The sequence below is a fragment of the Sphaerodactylus townsendi genome, linkage group LG07 (genome assembly GCF_021028975.2).
Source record: "Sphaerodactylus townsendi isolate TG3544 linkage group LG07, MPM_Stown_v2.3, whole genome shotgun sequence".
NCBI lineage: Eukaryota > Metazoa > Chordata > Lepidosauria > Squamata > Sphaerodactylidae > Sphaerodactylus > Sphaerodactylus townsendi.
Window position 1 is genome coordinate 54,317,979 of NC_059431.1, and position 25,979 is coordinate 54,343,957.

The window sequence follows — 25,979 nt, forward strand, 5'->3', positions numbered from 1 at the left end:
TTACCCTGCCAGGTTGTTGAATGAACATATAATATTCACAGGTGGATGTAATAGAAACTTTTAATATTGATGATTTCAAGATAAGTGGAATATAAAAACATAAAAGAGTTACTGGTTAAAAAAAAGTCTTCCTCTGAACTTCAAACCAAATTAAGAAATGTGCAGGGATTTATGGGAGGATATGAAAGAAGAAATATGTTGTCATAACAACATCATGGATAGATTGAATCTGAAACAGAATTTTTCAGTAATTTTTTCCAAAGTTTTGTTTGCATTTTATTTTAGTAATGAACTTCATAAACTGCTTGAAAAGTTCTGTGAAAAATGTGATTAATAAATATCCCAAATAAATAATGGAAACTCTCCCAGTTCAATTCATCAAATTTCAATTTGATCATCCCACCACAGTGACTGTTTGTCACTTTATTTTCTTGGCACCTTTATGATCATTATTTTCTTTTTAATGTTAAATATGGCCCTTTAACCCAGACTAGCCTATTAGAGCTCAGAAGCTAAGCTAAGTACTTAAAATGGAGATCACTAAGGAGATCACTAACCTGGGTTGCTATGCAGAGATCGGCAATGGCAAAACACCTCTGTTCATCTCTTACTTTGAAAACCCCATAAGGAGTCACCCTGAGTCAGCTGCAACTTAATGGCAATGAATTATTATTATTACTTTGAAACCACTAGCAAAAGGACTTTAGCTTCTCCTAACAAATTTCTGAATATCATGGCCAATTATGCACAATGTGTTTGCTGTGTGGTGGGGTTTGCTGCGTGGAAGTCTGTCACAGCAAGATTTCTTGTTCAGAAGTATTTTTTCAAGCCCCACTTTCACTTTTCATTTTCTCCATGGCAAGCGAGACCACTTCTAGCATGATTTTAATTTTGCTTCACCACCAGAACAGTCAGATTTGACAATGAGAACTGCTTTGCCATGAACAGCTTCCCTCCACCCACAGTCAGCCTTCCCACTCCCTCACACTGCCATCCATGCTTTCCTCCTTGCTCCCCTTCCATGTTACCAGATCTATCAAGTGAAAGAAAAGAAGCTCAATCATATGAGCTTAGCCAAAACACACCAACCTCTGCATTTGATATATCAAGATATCGACATAATAAGAACACAGGGTACTTGGAAATAACAAGCCTCTCTGTCCACCACCACCAGCAGCAGCAGCAGGAAGCACAGGGAGCAGGGAGAGAGAATATTGGCTTATAGCACAATGTCCCTTCCCACAGGACTCAGGGCAGCAAACATCAATAAAACCTCAACAATCAGACAACACAAAACCAAACGGTATCATTTAAAACTTTCACAATAAACAATAAAAGAAAAACAAATGGCAATAAAACCCTAACCAGACACCCATAGGAGGCAGTGATGTTCCAGTCAGGCCAGCTGGCATGACATAAAAGCCTGGCGAAAGAGCTCAGTCTTGCCGGCCCTGCAGAACTCACAAATGTCCAGCAGGGCCCTGATCTCAGCTGGGAGCTCATTCCACCAGGTGGAGGCCAGGGCCAAAAAAGCCCTGGCCCTGGTAGTGACCTGTCTCAGGCCAGGAACCACCAGTAAATTTCCCCTGGTGAGCGGAGGGGTCTAGAGGGGTAATATGGGGAGAGGTGATCCCACAGGTATGTAGGTCCAAGACCGCTCACGGCCTTAAAAGTCAAAACAAGCACCTTGAACCTAATCTGGAACTCGATCAGCAGCTAGTGGAGCTTGTACAAGACCAGAGTAATCCGATCACCATAATGTGCCTCTGAAAGGAGCCTGGCTGCCGCGTTCTGAACGAGTTTTAATTTCCGGATCAGAGCCCAAGGAAGGCCAGCATACAGTGAATTATAATAGTCTATTCTAGAGGTGACCATTGCATGGATCACTGTGGCCAAGTTGAAGGTAGAGAGGTATGACGCCAACTGCCATGCCTGACTCAGATGGTAAAAAGCAGCCCGAGTGGTTTTTGTCACCTGGGCCTCCATCGACAATGTGGAGTCCAGGATAACCCCCAAGCTGCTAACTGATGAGGCCAGATGTAAAGTCTCCCCATCAAGTATCAGCAGGCAGAAGTCAACCAGCCTCTCCCCCCGACCATTCCAGCAGGCTACAAGACCTTCTTGTCTTCACTTTGGATTCAGCTTTTAAGTCGACTCCCGCTTTCAACTACAGGAGCACTCATGACCTCCAAACAATGGCGCTGGAGAGTCCCCTGGGACCAAGGCCGGGCTCGGCCAGCCATTGTGAAACATGTAAGCTGGGTGTCATCCGTGATACTGCGTGGCAATTCGCAGCCCGAATTTCAGAATCTAACTCCAGCCAGAGGTGGCACATGTGTAGGATGTTGTTAAAGAGCATCAGGGAAAGGATCGCCCCTTGCGGCACCCCACATACCATGTGGTGCCGTTTAGAGTTCTCTCCCCCTGACGCTACCTGCATCCCCTGTCATGGAAAAACAAGGACAGCTATTCCAAGACTGTCCCACGAACTCCAATCTCAGCGAAGCGGCGGATCAGAAGGTCATGATCTACTGTATCGAACACTGTGGTGAGGTCTAAACAATACCAGCAACACTGAGCCACCTTGATCTAGCTGGAGTCGGAGCTCATCCACAACGGCAAGCAGAACCGTCTCCATCCCGTGGACAGCGCAGAAACCGGACTGAAAGGGATCCAATGCCTGTGTTATCCTAATTTTAATTTTTTATATTTTTTATTTACATTATTTGTGGTTGGTCTTTTTCACAGAGATTCAATGTGAATTATACATAGTGAGTCAGTACAATCAACAAAATGAGACATTCAATAACCATTGCATTAGGACTGTAGAAGTCTGGAACTACTAGAAAGAACCAAAGCATAGCACAAGTATTCAAATAAGCAGAATCCTAATTACAATAAACTATAAACAGCAGTACAGATCACAATCCCTAATCCAAATAAGCTGGGTGACCTTGGGCTAGTCACAGCTTCTCGGAGCTCTCTCAGCCCTACCTACCTCACAGGGTGTTTGTTGTGAGGGGGGAAGGGCAGGGAGATTGTAAGCCCCTTTGAGTCTCCTACAGGAGAGAAAGGGGGGATATAAATCCAAACTCTTCTTATTATTATTATTTATCCAAGCAAGTTTGTAAAAATCATTTTATACAGTGTAACTATTACCTGCACAAAAAAGGCCTCTTGAATAATTCTGTTCAGCATAGTTTGTGGAATGCCATGAGTGTGGAAGTACATGTGTGGGCAAGTGTTGATTTTGCCCATTTGCAGATTGTCACTTGCAGAAACAAAGTTGTCGTGCAGGCCGTTCCTTCATCGGCCCTGGGAGTGCTGGAGCCCCAGTGTACCTGACACAGGCGGAGCAGACCAGGGGTCGTTCGCACACTTGTGTGCTGACAGCCCCAGCGCTCCCAAGCCCCCACGGTGGCTTCTCTGCACGAGGCATGCCACTTTTGCTTTTAAAACTTACCCCCTCTCCTGCATCACTCCGTCAGGATGAATGGACACACACCCCCGTGGCTCTGGCAATGCCCCGGGGGTCGCAGGGCAGGAGGTGTGTCCCCTCCTCCCCATGGAGCAATGCAGAAACATTTAAAAACAAAAGCAGAGTGCCAAAAAATGGTGCCTTACACCCAGTGCATGGAAGCTGCTGTTTTCTTAAAGCCTTACTCAGTGAGCGAGGCAGCAAAACACCGTTTGAGGGGAAAGAGTGGCATTGTCTCAATTTGGAGGCGGCAGCCACGCGAAATAGTGTTTTTACCGGACCGACCCCGGTGATTTTGGCCCATGCAGAAACAGCCACAGAGAATAGGGACAGAGTTGGTACCACAGATAAGATGGGTCGAGGCCATGAAGGGCTTTGTATGTGATAACCAATACCTGAGCCCAGTAATAGATGGGCAGCCAATGGAGTGATTACAGGATGGGAATAATATGTCTTTATATATATATTTTGAAAACTAATATTGTTTCATCTTTATTTACCATCCTAGGATTGTAGCTATAAACTGAAAGCCTAATCTTATATACCCTCATCTGGGAGTAATCTTATTGAATGCAATGCACCCTAATTCTGAGTGAGAGAGCCAGTGTGATATAAAGGTTAAGAGCTTTGGACTTTAATATAGAGAACTGGGTTCAATTCCCCACTCCTCCACATGAAGTTTACTGGCTAACCTTGGGTCAGGCAGTTTCCTCAGGACTCACTCAGCCCATGTGGAGGCAAGCAATGGCAAACCACCTCTGAACATCTCTTTCCTTGAAAACCCTAAGCAGTTGCAACAAGTCAGCTGTGACTTGACAGCACTATCCATACCACTTCTGAGTAAACTTCCATGGCCACCAACTACATAGTTTATTCACATCTTCTCAAGCTTTTCTGCTGTGTGAGTTTATTAAGACTTGGAACAGATTTCAAACAGGGGCATTGTTGCCAGACTGACCTATAGTGGACCAAAGAGACCGTGTTTGGAAGACAGTGGTGTTATGGCCCCTGACACCCCCAGAATATTATTTATATATATATTTCTGCTTTAAAATAATATTAGCAAAAGCCAGTTGCCAAAAAGCACTCCTCTGGGTGTAGGTAGCTGCATGATCATATGACCACAAGCTAAAGGTCAAAACTACTTTAACAAAAGCTGAATTAAGATAATGAGTTACTCCTGGTAACCTGGAGGTCTCATTTGAGTCAATAGCATTGCTTGATTGATATGGAAAGTCACCCTGCCAGCAGATACTGGATTCTTTAGTTTGCATTGGAAACACAGGTCAGCAGCAGATACTTACTGCTCTGCATTTCCCCTCCTTTTGTGATGGTTCTCCTAAAAGCCTTTACCCCTCCCAAGTCTAAAGGTCTCAGCCAAAATCTGAATATCTTGGGCAGTGACCCTACAGGGTTAATCTGCATGGGAGCATTGCAGCCCTCCCTCATTCAGCTTTGATAATGTAATTTGGCCCTATTGTCACGGGGTTAGCAATAGGTGAGCTGACTCATCAAAGTCAGCACCCCAAATCCAGCACAGATGCTGCAGAAGTAAAACTTGCTCTGATTGGTTCCTTTTCCTGCCAAGGAACGATCTACCCTATAAAAGTTTAGTTCACCTAGAACACTTTGCTCATTGCCACATGTTCCTCCCTTGGTCTTGTTGGTGTTGAGATACAATATCGTCTTCACTGGGTTTCTGTGCTGGCATGGAATCCCTGCCTTCTACTTCGTCTACTTCTAAGAATCGTTAGCAGTGGCGTAGGAGATTAAGAGCTCGTGTATCTAACCTGGAGGAACCGGGTTTGATTCCCAGCTCTGCCGCCTGAGCTGTGGAGGCTTATCTGGGGAATTCAGATTAGCCTGTACACTCCCACACACGCCAGCTGGGTGATCTTTGGGCTAGCTCAAGCAGCTTCCTCAGGAGCCTCTCTCTAGCCCTCCTACATCCCACCTCTTAAGCAGGGTGTTTAGTCCATGTGAGGAGGGGAAAGGGCAAGGAGATTGTAAGCCCCTTTGAGTCTCCTGCAGGAGAGAAAGGGGGATATAAATCCAAACTACTACTACTACTACTACTACTACTACTACTACTACTCCTTTCCTCCCTCTCTCTTTCTTCTTCTTTCTTCTTTTCTTTCTCTTCTCTCCTCCTCCCTCCCTCCCTCCTCCTCCCTCCTCCCTCCCTCCCCTTCTCTCTCTCTTCTTCTTCTTCTTCTTCTTGGTAACGTATTACCCTGCAAAAAACCCCATTCCCCTCTCTATCTTCCAAATCTATCTTTCTCAAACTCTGCTTATACTTCATTAGGAACTTGAATGTATGTGCTCTTGTGCCTTACTGTGTGTATGTATTTTTGAACCAAATTCATATAAAACGTTTAAACTCAATTTGGACTCTTGTGCTCCTTTGTGGAATATTCTTTGCCAGAATTCCTTCCTCGTAGACATAGTCCCAAAGATCCTCTCGGCCAATCTTTCGCAGCCAACGTGAGTTTTAGCTTTTATTCCCCTGTGCTACTTAAAATTCTAAATGTCTGCTGTTACACTCTTAGCAGCTGGTGGAGAATCCCTTTCCTAAATCCCCTTCCCTTGTTAAGGCCGTAACAGTGGCATCTCTACCCACCTCAGCTAACCTTGGAGTGCCTAGCAGTGCAGTGCCAAAACAGAGAGCCCATTCCTTGCATTTGTTCAATGAACCATAAGGAAAAAGAACTATGTTGGATTTGTCTCCCTCCAAATCAGCTTACATGATGCTTCTCTCACACCCTTCCTGACAATATTATGTGAACACAAAGACCTCGCCTGGGAGAGTTCCCATCTCCAGCCCTGGACCATACATCCCAGTGAAAACAGGGGATGTATGAATGTGCTTGCCTGTCCAATGTTGTACTGACCAATGCTTCTTCCTCTAATACCTTTAACGACCATCTCATTTACATTTTCATTGCTTTACAGCTGTAATTTCATCGCCCAACTGCCTCCTTGGAGACACTGCTAAGCCTGGAACATCAGGCAGATATCACAACCCATTAGATCAATTACTCAACCATTAAGGTTGATGGCTGCCTCCTGTCTTTCCCCAGTCTTTGTTCTGGGGGATTAAGGATCACTCTGCTTAACCCTGAGGGTCCATTTTTCCCTACAAGAAGCTCCTTCTCCCAGTAGCAAGTGTTCAATATCTCTTGACACCTGTTTGTGATACTGATGCACAACACATTATTCTTCCAGAACTAAGCACGGGTCACTTAGTTCTGTTCACTGGACCATTCCACTCCAAGATCAGATGACTACAGCCCTTGCTTCCCCCAAATTTCCTCATCTATTCCAGACCTATCCCCTCACAACTGCTTATATCCTAGGACTATGTGTGTGTGTTCTGCTGCTTTGATTTTATTGTGTGCTTGTGTACCCCCATTATCCCTAAATAAAATTGTTTAACTTTATTCACTTTCCTGCAAATTTCTTGTAAAGGGCATACATAGGCAATCAAGGTCTTACATTGCCTGACCTCTAGCTAAGAGTTCTCCTGCTAATTCCCCATTCTACAAGAGACCTCCCACCATTTTCAGTAACAGTATCATTCACCACTGCAACTTCTATTCACATCTCCCAACAAATAGGGTCACAAAAGGAATGAAACCTGAATAGCAGCACACATGGCTTTAGCACAAGTTTGAGTACACCAAGCAATTTCAGATAAAACAGCTATACAAAAATAGAACAGCTATACAAATAATTGTCTGTCATAGTTATGGATAGACAAACAATGTATAAAAACATGTGAGAGAGGACATAAGATAAGTTTACTCAGAAGTGACTACCTTCTATAAAATTTTGGAATTCGATCCACCAGACAGGATTAAAGAAAATATTTTGGAATGTACATATTTTGAAATTAATAAGTGGTGGGTGCTCAATGGATTTTTAAAAAACTGTTTTAGGTCTGTGACTTGTTTAAATAGCTTGCTTTCATGGCTTGGTATTAATAAGAAATAATCCATGGATTGCATTATCATCTTAATACTGATAATTTATGTTTTTATTAATGCGTCATGTTGTTTTCACTTGTAAGCAACCTCAAGAAGAAAAAGAAGAAGAACCTCAAGAAGGTTTAGGGGCATATAAAGCCCCTAAATAAATAAACTTTTATTTCTAATCATGTTTTTCATTAGTTGATTATAATGGGAAAAGATGTTATATTTAGAGAGAATTGTGTTCAATTCTTATTCTAATATCACCTCATGCAAAGAGAAGGAATTTAAGATGGGGTACTTATTCTAATATCACCTCATGCAAAGAGAAGGAATTTAAGATGTGGTTGGTCTTTTGCATTATTTATATATAATATGGCATTGTATGTGTTTTAATAAGACAAATTAAAAGCAGTAGAACCAGTAATTTCACTTATACAAACAGGAATGGAATTGTCCTCCTGATTTTTCTATTAATCTATTGTACCTCCCATCATCATGAAGGTGCTGTACAATCTTGAAGAATTTGTCATAGCATGCAAATGTATCCAAAGCATTACTCATATCATTTCTATTTTCAGTCAGCTATCTACATCCCGAAATAAGGGATCAAGTATAAAAATTTATGGTGTAACTGAGATCTGGTTACTGTTCCATTCATGCAGCTTCATTATGGGCAATTTCACACTTGAGAATTGATCAGGCTGAAAGAGTCAACCTATGTCAATCCCCTCGTAACTTCCCACAGCAGCCGAGGTTGACCTGCCGGAGCCAAGTTCAGAGGGCGGGATCACCTCGGCGCGTCATTCACTCGTTGTGCCTGATTGGCTGCTGCGTTCGGACAGGAATGCAAACGTGCGTCCAGTTTCCAATTTTTTTTAATGCTTATAGTTGGGACAGAGCGCTGACGCATGCGTAAGAAGGCTAATTTATAGATGCCATTACGCTCGTAGCTTTCATTTCCATTTCGTGCGGGAAACGCATCTTTTGATCCTCTTGTCAGAACTGTCTGTTATGGATCCTGAGGTGGAGCAACTGCTGGCCATGACTCAACTGTGCTCAGCTGTCAGCAGTCAGATCAAAATGGCAACTTCTCCTCCAAAATGACAAACGTTTATAACATGCCACCTGAAAGGAGGGAGGGATGAGGTGCGATTGATTGGGCGAAATGGTGCTGTGAAGGAAAAATGTTGCTGTGCATGGTCGTCAGTGTTATACGGAAGCAGGGGGGAAAGGTGCACTTTTTGCCGGCGCGAGTCTTCCGTTCTGCGCATGCCCAAAACATTCGTCTGTGATTGGCTGAACAGGCAAATTGACCTGACGAAGATTCCCCACTCCCGTCAGCTTCGCTTAAATTCAACCTAGCTTCACAAGTTTACCCCACCTCGGAGGTGGAGTCGAAAATTTAATGGCAGAACGGAGCAGAGCAGGACGAACACATGTCGGATTCACCGGATGTGGGGAGCACTTGGATTGAACATAAGTCGAACTTGAGTTCACACGCTGAGTGCGAAATCGCCCTATGAGCATGTTTACTCAAAACCATGCTCTATTTAGTTCCAAATTCTGTTGGACCTTCTCACTATTTAAGCATGTATAGGACTGCAGCCTGAACTGCACAAACATTCACTGACCATAATCTGGAGAACTTGAGTTTTTTTAAAAGTGCATCAGTATGCAAATAGAAATATATAAAACTTCTGGAAATTCTGTTTTAATCAATAGGTGGCTTCCTCAATATGTAATTTTGAAGGGATGCTTCCCCATATCCATACATATAGAAGTTAATTTGCTAATTTGATACTTACTGTCATCAGCTGATGGGTAGTAGTTCAAAAGATTGAGAAAACCTGCACTTGCTAACTCCTTGCCATCTTTATATTGCTCTGAACAATCACAGAATCCAAGAAAAGCAGTTTTTTGCAAATCTGCACTAATTCCACGTAAACAGATTTCTCTGAGTATATTGGTGTATATGTATCCCACTTGCCACTGCCAGCATGAGAGTTTTATCATGTTACTCTTTGCCTATGGTAGAAAATATAGATTTTCAATTAAATATGGATCATTAGTGACATTGTTATAATTCTAAAAGTATTATATGTCATAAAGTAAAAACCGATTGATATATATATTTACAATATACCTGTACAGCTAGAGACTATGTATGTTTACTTAAAATTAACTTTCAGTGTTCACATAGGCTTACTTCCAAGTAAGCATGAACACTTATAAATTGTTACTTAGGGGACAATCCTGCAATTACTTCTAAATTCCATTTTATTCAATGGGGCTTGCACTCAGGAATGCCTTCTTAGAATTGCAGCCTAACGGTGCAATCCAGATAGACTGCAGGGGTGGCCAGGGATGGCACCATGAAGGCAGCTGTACACTGCCTTAACAGGGGCTTCAAGCAGCATGGAAAGGAGGGAAAAGTTTAAATCCCTCCAGCCTCCCAAATCACCCCATAGGACAATCAGGCTATGTCACCAGGGTCAGGAACCAGCGTTCCTGGGCTGCAACACTGGTGGAGGCCAACTAACGCTGGCTCTATCCCTGGGAAAGCCCCAGCCTGCCATCACCGCTAGACACCAGGGTAGCTGTGCAACAACCTGGACTTCCAGGTTTGCCTGCCATGGAGCTGTGCTGTGGGATGACAGGATGCCAGCATTTTTGCACCGTCCATCAGCGTGGGTGCCCTTTACACCAGCAGAGGAGGCAAACATGTTGGTATGGCCCTCCGCTGCTTCCACAGCACAATTGGTGCCATCATTTGGATTGGGCTGCCCATCTCACAACAATTGGGTGGGGAGGGGGGAGAGAATTCTACCCATCAGCAACTCAAGATGTTTTAAACTACAAGAGAATTACATTTCAAGTTGAAAGAACTGGTCTGTTTATTCTGCTTTCCTACTTGGAATACTGAGACAAAGATAAAATTCAAGGACAAGCAGTAAAGAAAATAAATGCTTTGCTTCTATCCAATTTAGTGTTTTCTACAAACACATTTCCCTCCTACATCTAAATTAGGTTGGTGCTTACCTGCTTCTGAAGACGCATAGAGCCTGAAATAAAATCTCTCACTAGGTCCATTAAAACTTTCAAGCAGGGCATGTTTAATTTGGCAGCCTCTCCAAGGACCATCAAGCCCAATACTGATTCCAGCCTAGATATTTCAAGATAGAGGAATAAATATTGGTCTAAAATAAAATAAGCAGTGTTTTTTTCAAGTAGAAAAAATATTTTGTAGTCAGAAGTTATTAGTTACTGAAACCAATGTTCTAACTTTTTTGTATTTATTTTACGTTAGTGTTTACAGAATGACCAGAAGTAAGTCCAATTTAAGCACAACAGAGCTACAAAAAGCACTTGCTTATGTAACCATTCTATGTGGTGACCAGACCATTTAAATGTACATGGAGATTATCCCAGCCTGTACTTATACAGTGTTACCGTGCCGGAGGCACAGACATCCCAGCCACAGATTACTAGCATACTGACATTTTATGTTTATGGGCAATTTGCCAGTTAAGCACACTTAAACAGTTCCAATTTTATGGGCTCCCAAAAGGAGGAAATTGGGTGCCGTATAAAATTGGAACCCCTCACCCAGTCTTTACCAAACTTGGAGGGGGGGGGGGAGCGTGCATGCATGTGTGTAAAATGTTAAGTCTTTCCCCCAAATCTATTTTTCTAACAGCATCCCCAAATTTCCATAAGCCCAGGGAGAGGGGAATGTGGATACAAGCAACCTATGTGCACCCTTCAGTGGGACAATTTACAGCAAGGTCGGGTGCGGGGAGGAAGATTGAGGTCAGTAAAAAGGATTACATGATGTCCTCCTGAACGTCAAAGCCTTGAGCAAAATTAGGGAAATCTCCATCAGTTATTTGCCAATGAAAAATGTTTGGGAGGGCTCTGTATTTCGACCTCAGTCTTTTTCCAGTCAATTTCAAATTGAAGTGATAACCCATACATAATACAGATAAGCCATTTTTCTCTCCTTCCCATTATTCTATTCTCTCATAGGCTTAGACAAACTGAACATCTGTAATACCTTGAGAAGAGCTCCATCTCATTTTTACACAAACATTTTAACCCTAGAATTCTGATATCGGCTATTATGAAAATGTATATGTATTTTGTGTTTAATATAAAAGTATTTTCATAGTAAGACAACTCAAAATTAAGGGTACTATACTAATGCAGTAAATCTAATCCACAAGAAAAAGCTGGTGTTGCCTGGCTGAGGCTTGTTAGCAGAAGATGTTTAAAAATAAGTTTCTCAAAGCACAATAAACTGCAGGCATTCAATATTAATTTATAGTATACTTTCCAGAGAAGGAGTACCCAGAAACTGAAGCCAAGTTTCTGTCCCTGAAGGATGGTACACTTCACTGCAGTTGTTTAATTCTGTGGAAATTACTGCACCTTAAAATGGTGAAATAAGGTTCCTATCAATACCAAACATAACGTAATAAAGGCTAATGGGGACAATGCATGCATATGCTAACCAAAAAGCCAGAAACAATTTATTGTTAAAGTGAAGCAATGCAAAATACATAAATTGCTTCTCCTTCTGGCATACAAATTATAAACCTGCTTGACAGGAAACTTCAAGGTGATTAACATTTAGACATAAAGGTTATGTAACATTTAAGTACAATGGTTATTTCCATAAAGATTGCATCAAGTTACAAGATTGTCCTTACCAGGCTTCCTGATGAAGTTGTTCCTTATAGTATAGGACATGCTTGAGCACTTCATCTATCTCAGAGCAGCTGTTATGTACACAAACCCAAACAAGAAGGCTGTGCCAAAGAAATGGCTTAATTTGGGATTGCTTTGATCCAGAATTTAATGCAACCAGTGTGCCAGTTTTGGTGAGTGACTGGGAAGAAAAATTAAATCCATTAGTAAGACCTTGTGAATAATAAATTGGTAATTTTCTGCACAGGGTTTCTTTCAGTATTTACAACCATAAAGATTGGATTTCATAAGCATTATCTTTTCAGACTTTTAACTTCCTTCTGTCAGTTAAATAGTTCTGGGAACACAGTCAATGGAAGAGTAACTTTGGCCAAAGACATGTTGCTAGGTTAAGCAGTTGCACAGCTATCTGAGAGAGGTGCCCTGGGATCCCTTGTAATTGTGCACAGGATGCCAGGATACAACTGAGCATCTTTGTTGACAATGCAAGGGACCCGGAGGAACAGCTCTTGAATGGTGTGTGTTCTTCATTGCTAATTCAAAAAATCCAACTCAAGCAATTGCTTGGGGTATATTCCCCCTCCCAGTCCTTCCCCAGATCTAAACACTGGCTATGGACTGTAGCTTCCAACATCACATGTTCACGTAATTTCTGCTTATGGTTGCCAAAGACAGGATGACAATTGCTGGAGATTTTGGGCTGCCAGCTGTGAGTTAGGAAATACCTGGAGATTTGCGGGATGGAGCCTGGAAAGAGAAGGGTTTAGGCAAGGGAAAGGACCTCAACAGGGTGCAAGGCCATGCAGTCCACCCTTCAAAGAAGTCATTTTCTCTAGGGGAACTGATCTCTATGGCCTGGAGATCAGTTGAAATAACAAGAAACCTCCAGTCCACACCTAGAGCCTGGCAACCCTAGCTGGAGCCTGGGGAGGGTCATGGTTTGAAGAAGAGAAATATATTACCATAGCACCCATTCTCTCCCAGGGAACTGATCTCCACAGTCTGGATATTAGATGTAAACTCAGGGAGATCTTGAGGCTACAACTGGAGGTTGGCAACCCTACTTCTGCTAGAGGTGTGATTTATTGGCATGAGACAGGTAGCAAAGATGCAAATATTGTAAGCATGCAAGAAAACGAAGTACTATGTATTTGCAAGAACTGCTATTATGCTTCTGTCATGAACTCAAACCTAAGGCTGTAGCTGTCTGTGCACCTGAAGGAAGCCTCTTTTCACAAAGGCCTGAGGATTTGTCTAAATTTTGCAATAGGCCTACATTTCCCAAGGACCTTCCAAGCTGCATGACTGGATGTGGGAAAAATGGAGGAAAACTGATACCAATTGTATAAAGAAGGCCTACCAGAAGGCCCTACATAGAGACATCCTATGAAGCTTGAGCATCCATGAGGCTATTTTGGATGGAGTCAATACCTCAACAATGGTGAGGTGAGTCTGACCTACCAAGACCAGGTAGTGCAACAGAGTAGGAACTAAAATAAGGCTGTTGCATCAAGAAACACTATTGTTTTCCAAAGGGCTTTGTGGAACAGGAAAATAGGCCTAAAATTGTGTTTGATATTAAAGAATAAGGGATTTTTAAAACCAAGGATTCAAGAGCAGAGAAAGGATTCACAGCAGAGAAAATTTTATCACTAAGGAATTTATAATATCGTGGGACAGGTTTAGAGATGTGTATGAGAGAGAGCATATCTTAAAGACTTGTTTGGCATAATTAGCTATATAAGATGACCTACATGAATAAACACAGGAATGAAGAGATCAAAGGTTAGAATAGAGATGAATCTGATCAGATAATTAAAAATGTGTTTTTCTATATTTTAATGAACACTGAAACAATAATGGGAGATATATATAACATGTATTCTACTAGAATCACATATTATAATTGTCAAAATCATTTTTAATCTTCTAAAATGATCTCTGAAATGTATGTGAAATCTTTCACCCTGTGAGAGGGAGCTTTCTAATTCTAACCCACCCTTAGGAATGTTGGGCACTGGATTGAAAAGACAGAATTCAGTTTATTGCCCTGCCTATGGGAGAGACACAAATAAGCCAAAAAGCAGAGGAAAATTCCAGCTTTTGTGTAATAAGGAAATGATCAGACAAGCCAATTTGATTTTAAGGAAGAAAGCATATGTGGGAGAAATATGATTATACAGGGTATGTATGTAATGTGATAAGGGTTTGATTATGAATTATGAGGTATGTATTCTTTGTATCTATAAAAGATGAAGGTCTTTGTCTGGTTGAGTGTGACTTTCTTAGAGAGCACCCTGTGTGTGAAATATCTAAATCTGCACAGTAAAAACACATTCTTCTGTCTAAAGCCTGATTCTTTGGTTTTCTTTCCTTACCAATCTTTATAAACGTAACTGATCAGGGTTATATACGGATTCTGGCCTGACAGCTTCTTTCTTAGTGAGTTTTGCCCTCTATTAATTCTGCCCTATTTACTCAGCTTGGTTTCTTCAGGGTTCAAATTAGGCCATACATCAAGGCAGACAAGAACTAAAGATAGAGTTGTCTGGGGAAACAGAGGGTGCTATAATAGCAAGTCACTAGAACCAGAGTGGTGGCAGTCTTAATAATAATAAAGACTTTTAATAAAGTATTCGTCTGCTCCAGGCCTGAGCAGTGGAAAAAGCATGTTTGTGGAAGGAGAGATCCCTGGACAGGACATTTGTAGATGGCAAACCAGCCCAACCCCACAGCATTGTGTGACATCTTCCTTTCCCCATATTCAGTTCATTTTTGCTACCTATATTTCCAGTACTTGGTCTCACCCTCATCTCTCCTATACTGGCAGCTATTCTGCTATGAGGGGTTAGTATCTCTGAATTGTTATATGAGGTTTATACTTCTTATGGTCCTAAGGCAAAAGTGCTAAGGAACAATAACGGCTGGACCAGAGACTTTCCCCCCTACTTTATTACCACATCCAATCAGTGAACAGGCTGGATCTGAAAATACTGCCAACATTCTTAAGTGAATGTGTTTTAAGTCAACGTGTAAATTCTTGATTTAGATGGGGACCCCAAAACAAGAGAACCTTTTAAAATAATAATACTGTTATTGTCTTAACAAGACACTTCTGCAACGCTGCAGAAAACAGTGCCTTTGATACACTTGCTTCCTGTACATCCAGTGATGTGAAACTGATTTCGTCACCAAGAACTGGGATCAGAAAGCTGTCATCAAATACACTGTCCTGTAGTGCACTGATGTTTAGCAGACAAAGGAAAGCCTTCTCAAACACAGCTGTGTCTGAAGCTCTTGAATGTCTCCAGTTCTCCTGTCAGTGCTGCTAGTAAATTATAGATCATATCCACCACCTATACATTTCAGCTACACCATTACAGCCTCTCCATACATGCCTATTTTTATTTTCCTTATTACAATACCCACCATTCTTTGGCATAGCTCAGACTCTCTCCATAAAAAGTAACAGAGCAGAAAAAGATTTCAGAAAGATTATAGAAGAGACAGCTAAAAATATCAGGGTGGTGATTCAATTACTATTAATGGAGCTTAGTCTCCATAATATATTTAATTGAGCTGCACAATAAATTATTCCTCAAGGTTTTCTAAATTGAGGAGTACAATCCCTGTAGCACCCTCCAGCAAACCAGGAAGTCTGAAAGCTCTCTAACAGGAGCCCTGGGTAATTTAAAACAAAATCCATTCCAGTCCATATCCTACCCCTTGAGCATTCCTTTCTGGCTGACGCTCAAATATGCAAGAGTTGCCACAGCCCTCCGAATGCATTAACTCAGCACTCAGCAGGGATATAACTCATGGCCTGAGAAACAGAGGGCAGCATAGCACTAGCTAGCCCATTAGCATTTATCCTCTGCTCTCTTAATAGCCCCACTGTTATCACAGGCATGTCATTAGGGCGGAAGCCAGAACAGACTGGCCTTTACAAATGGGCCAGGTTGCTGAAAAACCTTCTCTTATAGAAGAAAATACCAGAACATTCTCATTCAGGCTCTTAAATGGCTCTGACTAAAGTCTCTATAATCATTTTCTCCAGCTAGCTCTCCCCTCTCCCCTCACTTGGCCAGGTATATATGGCTAGAACCCACCAAATTAACAAAAATTAGGGAGACGTTTAGTATCATGTTCTATAGGCATCTCTTCCCTCAGACAATGATTGATGAATTAGGCAAGCATTTTTCTATTTGGAAAAGTTAACAATCGCAATATAAAATGTATTACGTAGAAAGCATTAGAAAATAATTCAGGGTAATTAGAATTCTTTGCAGTTCAGCCAGCAGTAGAGATATGTTGGTCAGCTCTTGTGCATCCTTGGGGTCTTAGAAGTAAATATGCAATTAAATCAAGAGAAAGGAGAAGGAAATATTGATTACTCGCGAGGGAATATAATAGCTCTTTAGAAGTCAAAACAGACAGTTACACATATGTAATTTTGCAACTTTTAATTCTATAAATGAAATTATATATTTACAGTTATATTATACATTTACAATATAAATTCATAATTACATTCTACATTTATAATTATTTAAATGTACATCAAACAACTATGGAGAATCTGGTCATCCCAGCATATTGAAGAAATAAACCGTTGGAGGAAAAAACATATTCAGGAACCTCTTCAAAGATCACTCCACTTGTTGCCTCATTCATTGATTTGCACTTGAACAACAAAAGGCATAGGAACTGTGCCATACAAACCTTGAGATTACTAAGAAACCTTTGCACCTTGCAGAAAATGAAATCCTCCTTGCCCATGGCCAATATCCAACTTATATCTTTCATTTACTCTTAACAATGGTGCTTATGCAAGAGCTCTGACCCTAGCAGGCCATTATGTTGTGATTTCTTATTCAATGTGCACGGCAAATTGACAATTGTCATTTTTGGAAAACGGTAAAAATCCCATGAGATCAATGTTTAGGCATATAACTGGCATGATTTAATACAGTGGAACCTTGGAAATCGGTGCCTTTGGAAATCGCCAATTTCAGTTTTCGCCAGTCGCCGCCGGCCATTAGAACGTCTCGGATTTCTCCGGCAGTCTCAGATTTGCGTATATTACGCAATTTCCACAATTTGCTATGCTGTTTGCGCATGTGGAAACATCGTGCATACGCAAACAGCGCAGTTTCAGAAATCGCAAACTGGAGTTTGGCACCCGCAATGGGCAGCCACCCTCCCCCACTGTGACCAAGCAATGGTTTTTACACCAGGTTGTTTCAAAGTCACCATCACATTATAGAACATGCCCCAACTCACAAATCTGAGCACAGCAATAAGCCATGCCACACAGCAGAAATAAATTTTGAAAACATTTTCAAAATGCTTTCAAAATGTTTTATTACTGCTATGAAAACATTTTATGGTGTTGTATCCAGTACCCCCAATTGGGGGAAACAGCATCACTTTCAATGTTTCAAAGAGGAGAAATTCTGGGCTCCCTAGTTTTAAACAAGTGATGCTGGAATCCACCCCCCAAACAGCATGATTTTTCAGTGGTGTTTAGAACTAGGGTTTCGCCAAGATTCTCCTTTTTTAAATCCACCTTAAAAGGGAGAATCACTGAGGTTTCCCAGTTTAAAAACAACATTGGAAGTGATGATATTTTGACACGGGTTGATTCTCCCCAACCCTGAAACAGCATCACTTGCAATGTTTAAACTGGTGACCTCAGATTCTCCCTTTAAATCCATGTCAAAGGTGGGGGGGATTTAAAAGGAAAATCTTGGGGAAATTTGGGAGGTGCCTGCTGTCAGGGGTGCAATTGTTAAGCTAGCAGCACCAAACTTTCAGGGTATTTTTAGGAGACTCTCCTAATGATACCACCCAGGTTTGGTGAAGTTTGGTTCAGGGGGTCCAAAGTTATGGACCCTCAAAGATGTAACCCCATCTTCTGTTAGCTCCCATTGGAAACAATGGATGATGGGGCACCCCCTTTGGGAGTCCATAGCTTTGGACCCCCTGGACTAAACTTCACAAAACCTGGGTGGAATCAGTAAAAGATTCTCCTGATGATACCTCCCATGTTTAGTGAAGTTTGGTTCATGGTGTCCAAAGTTATGGACCCTCAAAGGTGTAGGCTCATCTCCTATTAGCTCCCATTGGAAACAATGGGGGATGGGGCACCCCCTTTGGGAGTCCATAACTTCGGACTCCCTGAACCAAACCTCACCAAACCTGGGTGATAGCATCAGGAGAGTCTCCCAAAACATCCCTGAATTTTTGGTGCTGCTAGCCCAGGGGTTGGGAACCCGCGGCTCGCGAGCTGCATGCGGCTCTTCCGCCGCTGTTCTGCGGCTCCATGAACGGAGCCGCCGGGCCCCTCTTCGCCCGCCCTGCAGGAAGCAGGGCGGGCACATCTCTAGCCCGCGGCCGGCGAGGCTTCGCCCCGCTGAAACTGGCTGGCTCGCTGCCCGCCCTGTTGCTGGCGAGGGCGGGCGCTTCTCCAGCGGCCGGGCAGGTCGGAGCAGCCGGGCCCCTCTTCGCCCGCCCTGCAGGAAGCAGGGCAGGCACATCTCTAGCCCGCGGGGGGGTGAGTGGACGGGGGAGGGAGGGCGAGCGAGCGAGCAAGTCGACGGGGGAGCGGACGGGAGGCGAGCGAGTGGGTGGGGGGGGTGAGCCAAATGGCTCTTTGGTGGTGAGCCAAATTTGGTGGTGAGCCAAATGGCTCTTTGAGGGGAAAAGGTTCCCGACCCCTGTGCTAGCCTAAAAACTGCAACCTCTGCAGGCCAAAAATGGAAAAACACTGAAAATACAAAAAATCCCACAAACAAACCTGCGCCCCCCACAGGGCTGCGCCCAGGGCAACTGCCCACTTTGCCCAATGGGAGGAATGCCTCTGGTTTCCAGGGTTTTCTCAATTCCTGCTCCTATCAGTTAGGCATGTCAGAGAACTGGAAGGCCGAAGCACAGAGGCCTCAGACCCACAGGGTGTTACTGGACGGCTGCTGATTGGACTGTAATAGCCCACTCTTAATTGAAGGCAGTGGAGCTCCTGCCTGGTGGAGCAACAGAGATATTAGGATCAGACTGCCTAAGTGAGAAAGGACTTGTAGGGAAGAGCTCTTGCGGGCAGCTGCTTCCAAAATGAGATGGAACAACTGAGATCAAGCCACATGTGTGCTGCTAGCAGGCTGGGTCTGACTCCGCAGGGCAAAGCAGGCAGCAAACACAAACGTGGTCTTCCCCAGGAGCAGCCAACTCTGCCTGCATTGTGTCCTCACATTCTACCTCAAAGTCCTTGATGTCCTGGTGAGTACCCAGGGGCTGGCTCATGATAACATGGGTCAAAGCAGCAAGGATAGAAAAAATGGGGAGGGGGGTTCATTCATTTGCAGGAAGCTGAGGGGAAAAATAACCAAGGCACAACAAAAACATTTTAACATATTTTTTTCACCAGTCAGAAATTGATAAATTTGGATCCCACCCACTCCCCAGGAAAGCTGAGAGCCCATTTAAGTAGGGAGGACGGCTGAGGGGTGAATTTGTGGATGTTATCTGAAAGGGAACTAAATTGGGGAGATGGTATCCAACCCAGTCACATACCTCTGGCATGAAAGGAGAGCATAAAAGTAATTACTTTTCCCAGATGATGGTCCTTAGCACCTGATAGGGATATACCATACCTGAAGCTGGAGATTTCATTTAGCTATCATGGGTACTACACAGTTGTAAACTTATTCTTTATATATTGTCGGAGGCTTTCACGGCCAGACTCAACTGGTTGTTGTGGGCTTTCCAGGCTGTGTGGCCGTGGTCTGATAGATCTTGTTCCTAACCGGCATCTGTTTCACCGGCATCTGTGGCTGGCATCTTCAGAGGTGCATCACAGAGGGAAGTCTGTTGTGGATAATGTTAGGAACAAGATCTACCATCCCACAGCCACACAGCCCAGAAAGTCCACAACAACTAGTTATTCTTTATGAATTTGTTTAATTCCTTTTTAAATCCAAAAAGCCACCACACTACTGTATGTACTGTGTGAAAAAGCAATGTGTGCAGCATTGCTTTTTAAACGAAACAACAAGAAGAAGTTGGATTTATATACCCCCTTTCTCTCCTGCAAGGAGACTCAAAGGGGCTTAGAAACTTCTTTCCCTTCTCCCCCCACAACAAACATCATGTGAGGTAGGTGGGGCTGAGAGAGCTCCCTAGAGCTGTGACTAGCCCAAGGTCACCCAGCTAGCATGTGTTGGAGTGCACAGGCTAATCTGAATTTTCCAGATAAGCCTCCACAGCTCAAGTGGCAAAGCGGGGAATCAAACCCGGCTCCTCCAGATTATACACCTGTTCTTAACCACTACGCCACTGCTGCTCCTTGGATTTGGTTTCCTTTCTGAAAGGAATGGTATGGCAAGGAGAAGCAATTCAGCACTTGCTTGACACAATGGCATTGCTTCTCCTTGCCATTTGATTCCCCACTCTGCCACTTGAGCTGTGACTTGTAGAGGGTTCACTGATAAGCAGAGGCGTAGCTGGGCCAGAGTGCACATGGTGCACACGCTGGCTTTTTCTCGCCCCCCGCCTCCCACAGCCCCTCGCTCCGCCCTCCCCGTGACACCCCCCACAGCGCCCCCCCACATGACCCAAAGCCGTGCACCTGGTGCGTGGCGCACCCCCGGCCCCCTGGTAGCCCCGCCTCTACTGATAAGAAGTGCCCTCTGCCATTGGGTGGGTGGGGACAATCAGGAAGGGGAGCACTTTTTTTTGCAGCATCTATCAAGAGGCAGCAGTGGGGAGAAGTGGGTTAGCCAGCATCATGCTGTTTGACCAGCAGATCTGAATAATGCCAGCAGCCTGCTCCTTCACCACACCAGCAGCAGACAACTCTTGGTAGCAAAGAAATTTTTCTGAAAATAAAAATAATTAAGACAGTTTACGATGCAATGCTAAGCAGAACTACACCTAAATTCATTAAAGTCAATGGGCCACAAAGGATGGATGGCATGGCTGGTGCATTTGATCCAGTTCCACCTCCACCTTGCATTCAGTTTTGTGATCTTAAGGAAGATACTTGTTTGTTGATCTCACTAGTTTGCCTTTTGAAAAATGGATGCTGGAGTAGCAAATCAATGTTTTAAGCAATGCTGCCATTACTACTAGCTACACAAATTGTGCCACTCTATCATCACTGCATGGTATTAACGGGACAACCCAAATCTGGATAGAAGAATCATGATCTGGAGAGTCCTGGGTCAGACTCTGATCTGTATAAAATACATCTCTTGCCAAACTGTGGACAACTGTTCAGTTCATATCCTTGTTAATAATTTTTCACAACATTAAAAGCATGCTGATTTGATCACGATAATGCTACTTGATGCATCAGGTCTACCTCCTCCCCTCCTTTTTTCTTTTTTGGCCTTGACGGGGTGCCTGTCTTAAACTATTTTATAAATCGGGTTTGTTGACTTACAGTTTCTCGCTGTAAACTGCTGCTTAGGTTTTAATGATTTTAGTATTTTATGCTGTTGACCTGCTGTTTGATGTAACAGCCATGTTGTGAGCCGCCTTGAGCCCTCCGGGGATAAGGCGGCCTATAAGTTCAATAAAATAAAATAAAATAAATAAATAACCCAAGTATGTGTTACCTACTGTGTTCAAAAATGTTTCCTTTTGATCATCTTCCAAATTTGCATCAGATGGTAAAGTTGAATTAGAAAGTACTGCTGCTTCACAGATAGTTTCTCCAGCCTTCAGCATAAAACTCAACATGAAACTGATGTTTGGATATAGCTGGTAAGCAATCTCACAAGCTGCTAATGCTGTGGCATCAAAAGAAAAAAAATCAACCATTTTTTTTGCCCTGTTTGCCTTTCATTTAGTGTGTGTCATTTGATTTTGTTACTTCCTGTTTCTAACTTTTGTCTTTGTAACCTTATACAACTGTCAAGTGATGACCTACCACGTGACACCAGGCCACAAAGTTTATGCAAGGATAAAAATTTGCTTGACTTTAAGGTACCACAAGACTCTGTACTTATTTTTACTTGACCGAGAAAGCGCTAGCTAAAGTTTCCCAGAGCAGATTTGTAAATATTGTATGACCCCTTGTGGTATAACCAAAAACATGTGACTCTGTGATAAGATCTTATGTAAGACACACACCAAATTCTATGGGAATTGTTTTCCGAATTAAATGCAATTATAGCTGTAAATGTCTAGAAAGGTGATAGCTAAGGATGAATCAGAGATCTTTTTTTTTAATAACTAACTGGATGTATGTGCGCATTTGCAGTTAATGTGAAAACATTCAAACTGTGATGTCACTTTTAATTTAAAAGTATGGTTTTTTGGTATGAGAAAGACAACATTTAGTAAAATCTGAAAATATGACACATACCTGATGAGATGTTTTCATTATAAATTTGAAATGAATCTTTGTATTTTAATATTTAATGCTGTTAACATGCCAAGTTTTACAAACTGATACACTGTGTGCTTGCATGACTACTTATACGCATGCAAGGGCAGGGACTGGGAGCTGAACATACTAACTAATTACTGTTACTGAAATGAATGGACTTCTATGAGTGAACTGCTTTGAGAATCATGCTATATGGTCCCTGCAGTATTTCCAGTATGCATTTCAAGATTTTACATTATATGAGAATGAAAATTATAGGGTTTCTTTGTTTAGATACTGATCTATTTTCTGCACCCACTGCTGTGTATGAACCTTTTAATAAAGAGATTTCAGTGAAAAATCACTTTTTAATTTATGGTTCTGTGTTCTTCATTCTGTGTATGAATTTGCGGCCATGACAACTGATAACAGTAGCAAGACTGCTATAGTTCTGCAGTCCTTCCACCACAGGAACAGCCTGCTGAGTCACTGCCTAGAAGGTACATTATTATCAAACATCCAGAAGTACATTTGGAAGGACATTAAGTTAATTTTATAGAAAAACTGGTATTGTGAATGAATGGCAACTGAGGTGGTTTTGATAAGCATTCTCAGTCCCTCCTGTGGCCATTGTGGTACATGTAGCAATTAATATAAGGTATTCATGACTCTGAAGAACCAGACTATCAGTGCAGTCCTAAACAGAGTTACATGCCCTTTTAAGTCCATTGACCTCAACAGACTTAGAAGTTAGTAACTTTGTTTAGGATTGTACTGTCTGCATCACAGTCTTGTTTGAGGTAAATAATCAGACCATTTTTCAGCGCTGATTATTCTATTTGTTCAAGTACCTTCATCCCCTCTGAAAGGCAAGTCTATAGAAAAGTCTTCACGGGTGATCCACATTAATCAAATTTCATTTAAAATTTGGAAGCGATTATCTGGATTAAACTGTATGCTTTGAACACTCACTAATTTTTACTTACAGTTAGAGTCTATCAACACTAATGAATGTCAAACCATTGAATGAAAGCCATAGTTAGACTATTCTTGCAATATTTTTTTGGCCAGTGTTATTTCTGCAGTATGGTTAAACTGCATAATTTTTGGCAAATGTAAAGAGTGGGAGGATAGTTAAACACAGATGTTTTAGCATTTTACAGCTCCCAGACATCCATAGTGAGTTAAGATAAGCCAATACTATGCAAGCAGTATCATTTCTGTTCTGCCAGCATGGTAAAAAAGAAAATCCCTCTGGTTTAGAAATAGGACTTAACCCTTTGTTAGCAGAACTCCTCTATGTTTTTATAGGCTAAATTCTGACTATACTTTGATATAAGCCAATGAATACATGTTGCTGTATATTAAAATGTTGCTATTATTCGCATAAATGATTGGAACAACATTCTGTTTTGATACTCCACAGAATATTTTATGTGTTAAAAATTCTATAACATTGTGATAAATGTGTAAATAATGAATGAAGAAATGTCAGTTCAACTGCCATTCCTTTGTAAAAAGCTTCATTAACAATTTTCTTCCTACTCTGATTTCCTCTGTTGCAGGATTTCACATTATTTGTGCTAAAGAGTTATTTCTTTCAAATTACTGTTGGGTAGGTTAATTGACTGAGTCAGAGAGTTAAGAATCATTCTTTTGATTTATTACTCTTTATCTGGTCAGCAATAGCATTAAGCTGGATCATGGTTGGATGGTTTGTTTTCAGGATGACCAGGAAGTGAATGCAAAATTATATCTCCCACCCCCATAAGGAAACAAGCTGGCAAGAATCATATTTTTGTTTTCCATTACAAAAAAATACCTTGAGATTTGGCTTTTCCATTAATAGCACTCAAGAACATTCAGAATAGTTTGGGGTTTGATGTACAATCTTAAGTGAGTTAGAATTCTTTCACAGATGAAAGGAACTCAATTAACATTCTTCACTGACAAGCTGTAAGTTTCAGATGAAGCATCCTGCCTTCCCACCATGAGCTTTGGGCTAGTTATAACTCTGGTAATATGGACTTGGCTAATTTTTGCAATATAATTCAAGGAATTTATGCATCCTTCTCTTATTTATAGCACAATTACAGAAAAGAGTAAAAGAAACCTAGCTTTTTAAAATTTTCAAATTCTTAATACTTACACTCCTTCCTGATCCTAAAATAAACACTTTCTTAAATATAATATTTCTGACTGGTTTTTAAATCCAACATTAATACCTTATTTAGTACTGGGTAGACTCAATGTGACAACATTTGAAAATTGTCAGTAACTAGGGAGCCAGCATGGTGCAGTGGTTAAAGTGTCAGACTAGGATCTGGGAAACCCAGGATCAAATCCCCACTTGGCCATGAAACTTTGCTGGGTGATCTTGGGCCAATCACACTCAGGCGCAACCCTGGTAAGTATTTGGATGGAAGACCTCCAAGCAGTGACATAGGTATAGATGTTTATGGGGCGGGGTTCAGGGGTGGGGCCACACCCCAACCACCCCTGGGGGCGTGGCCACACCTCCCCAAGCCCCGCTCCAGCCTCAGTGCTTATAAAAGCAGCTCTCCGAGGCTGGGGATGGCAGACTCCCCTGCCCCGCCTGCCCCCACCACCAGCTGGGCTCCCAGCCGGCAGCCGGCAGTCCCTTCTGCCCTCCCCTCTGGGCAGAGGCATAGCTAGTGGAAATGGAGCCCGGTGCAAAATCTGAGTCCCCCCCCCCCCACAGGCAGCCTCTGTGATGCTGGAATCCACCCCCAAACACATCAGCATCATTTTCAATGGTGTTTAAACTAGGGAGCCCAGATTCTCTTTTTAAATCCACCTTAAAGGAAGAATCTGGGGTCCCCCATTAAAACAACATTGAAAGTGATGCTGTTTTGGGGTGGATTATCTCCCCACCCTGAAACAGCATCACTTTCAATGTTTAAACTGGGGACCTCAGATTCTCCCTTTAAAACTATGCCGAAGAGGGTGGATTTAAAAGGAGAATCTAGAGAAATGTGGACGGTGCCTGCTGACAGGGGTGCAATTTGTTAAGCTAGCAGCACCAAATTTCAGAGTATCTTTAGAAGACTCTCCTGATGATACCACCCAGGTTTGGTGAAGTTTAGTTCAGGGGGTCCAAAATTACGGATCCTCAAAAGTGAACCCCCCATCTTTTATTAGCTCCCTTTGGAAACAATGGGGGATGGGGCATCCCTTTTGGGAGTCCATAACTTTGGACCCCCTAAACCAAACCTCACCAAACCTGTATGGAATCTCCCAAAAAAACCTCCTGAAATTTTGGTGCTGCTAGCCTAAAATCTGCGCCCCCTACAGGCCAAAAACTAAAAAACACTAATACAAAAAAAACCCCACGAACGAGCTTCAGAGCTTTGGACATGTAATGGGGGGTTTAAAACCAGGGGAACCCCCCCCCCTTATTTACATCCTTGCCTCCAAGGAATATCAAGGGCAT

At 42.3% G+C, this 25,979-nt stretch overlaps 1 protein-coding gene across 1 annotated transcript in view; it reads right to left on the reverse strand.

The window, feature by feature from the left end:
* Positions 1-25,979, reverse strand: part of TMEM232 (transmembrane protein 232) — a 194,093-nt gene that overhangs the window by 111,353 nt on the left and 56,761 nt on the right. Inside the window, exons 8-11 of the mRNA XM_048503411.1 lie at positions 21,775-21,944; positions 12,159-12,337; positions 10,489-10,612; positions 9,255-9,474 (exon numbers count right to left, since the gene is read on the reverse strand). Of these exons, the coding sequence (XP_048359368.1) occupies positions 9,255-9,474; positions 10,489-10,612; positions 12,159-12,337; positions 21,775-21,944 (693 nt within the window). The remainder of the gene's footprint in view (positions 1-9,254; positions 9,475-10,488; positions 10,613-12,158; positions 12,338-21,774; positions 21,945-25,979) is intronic.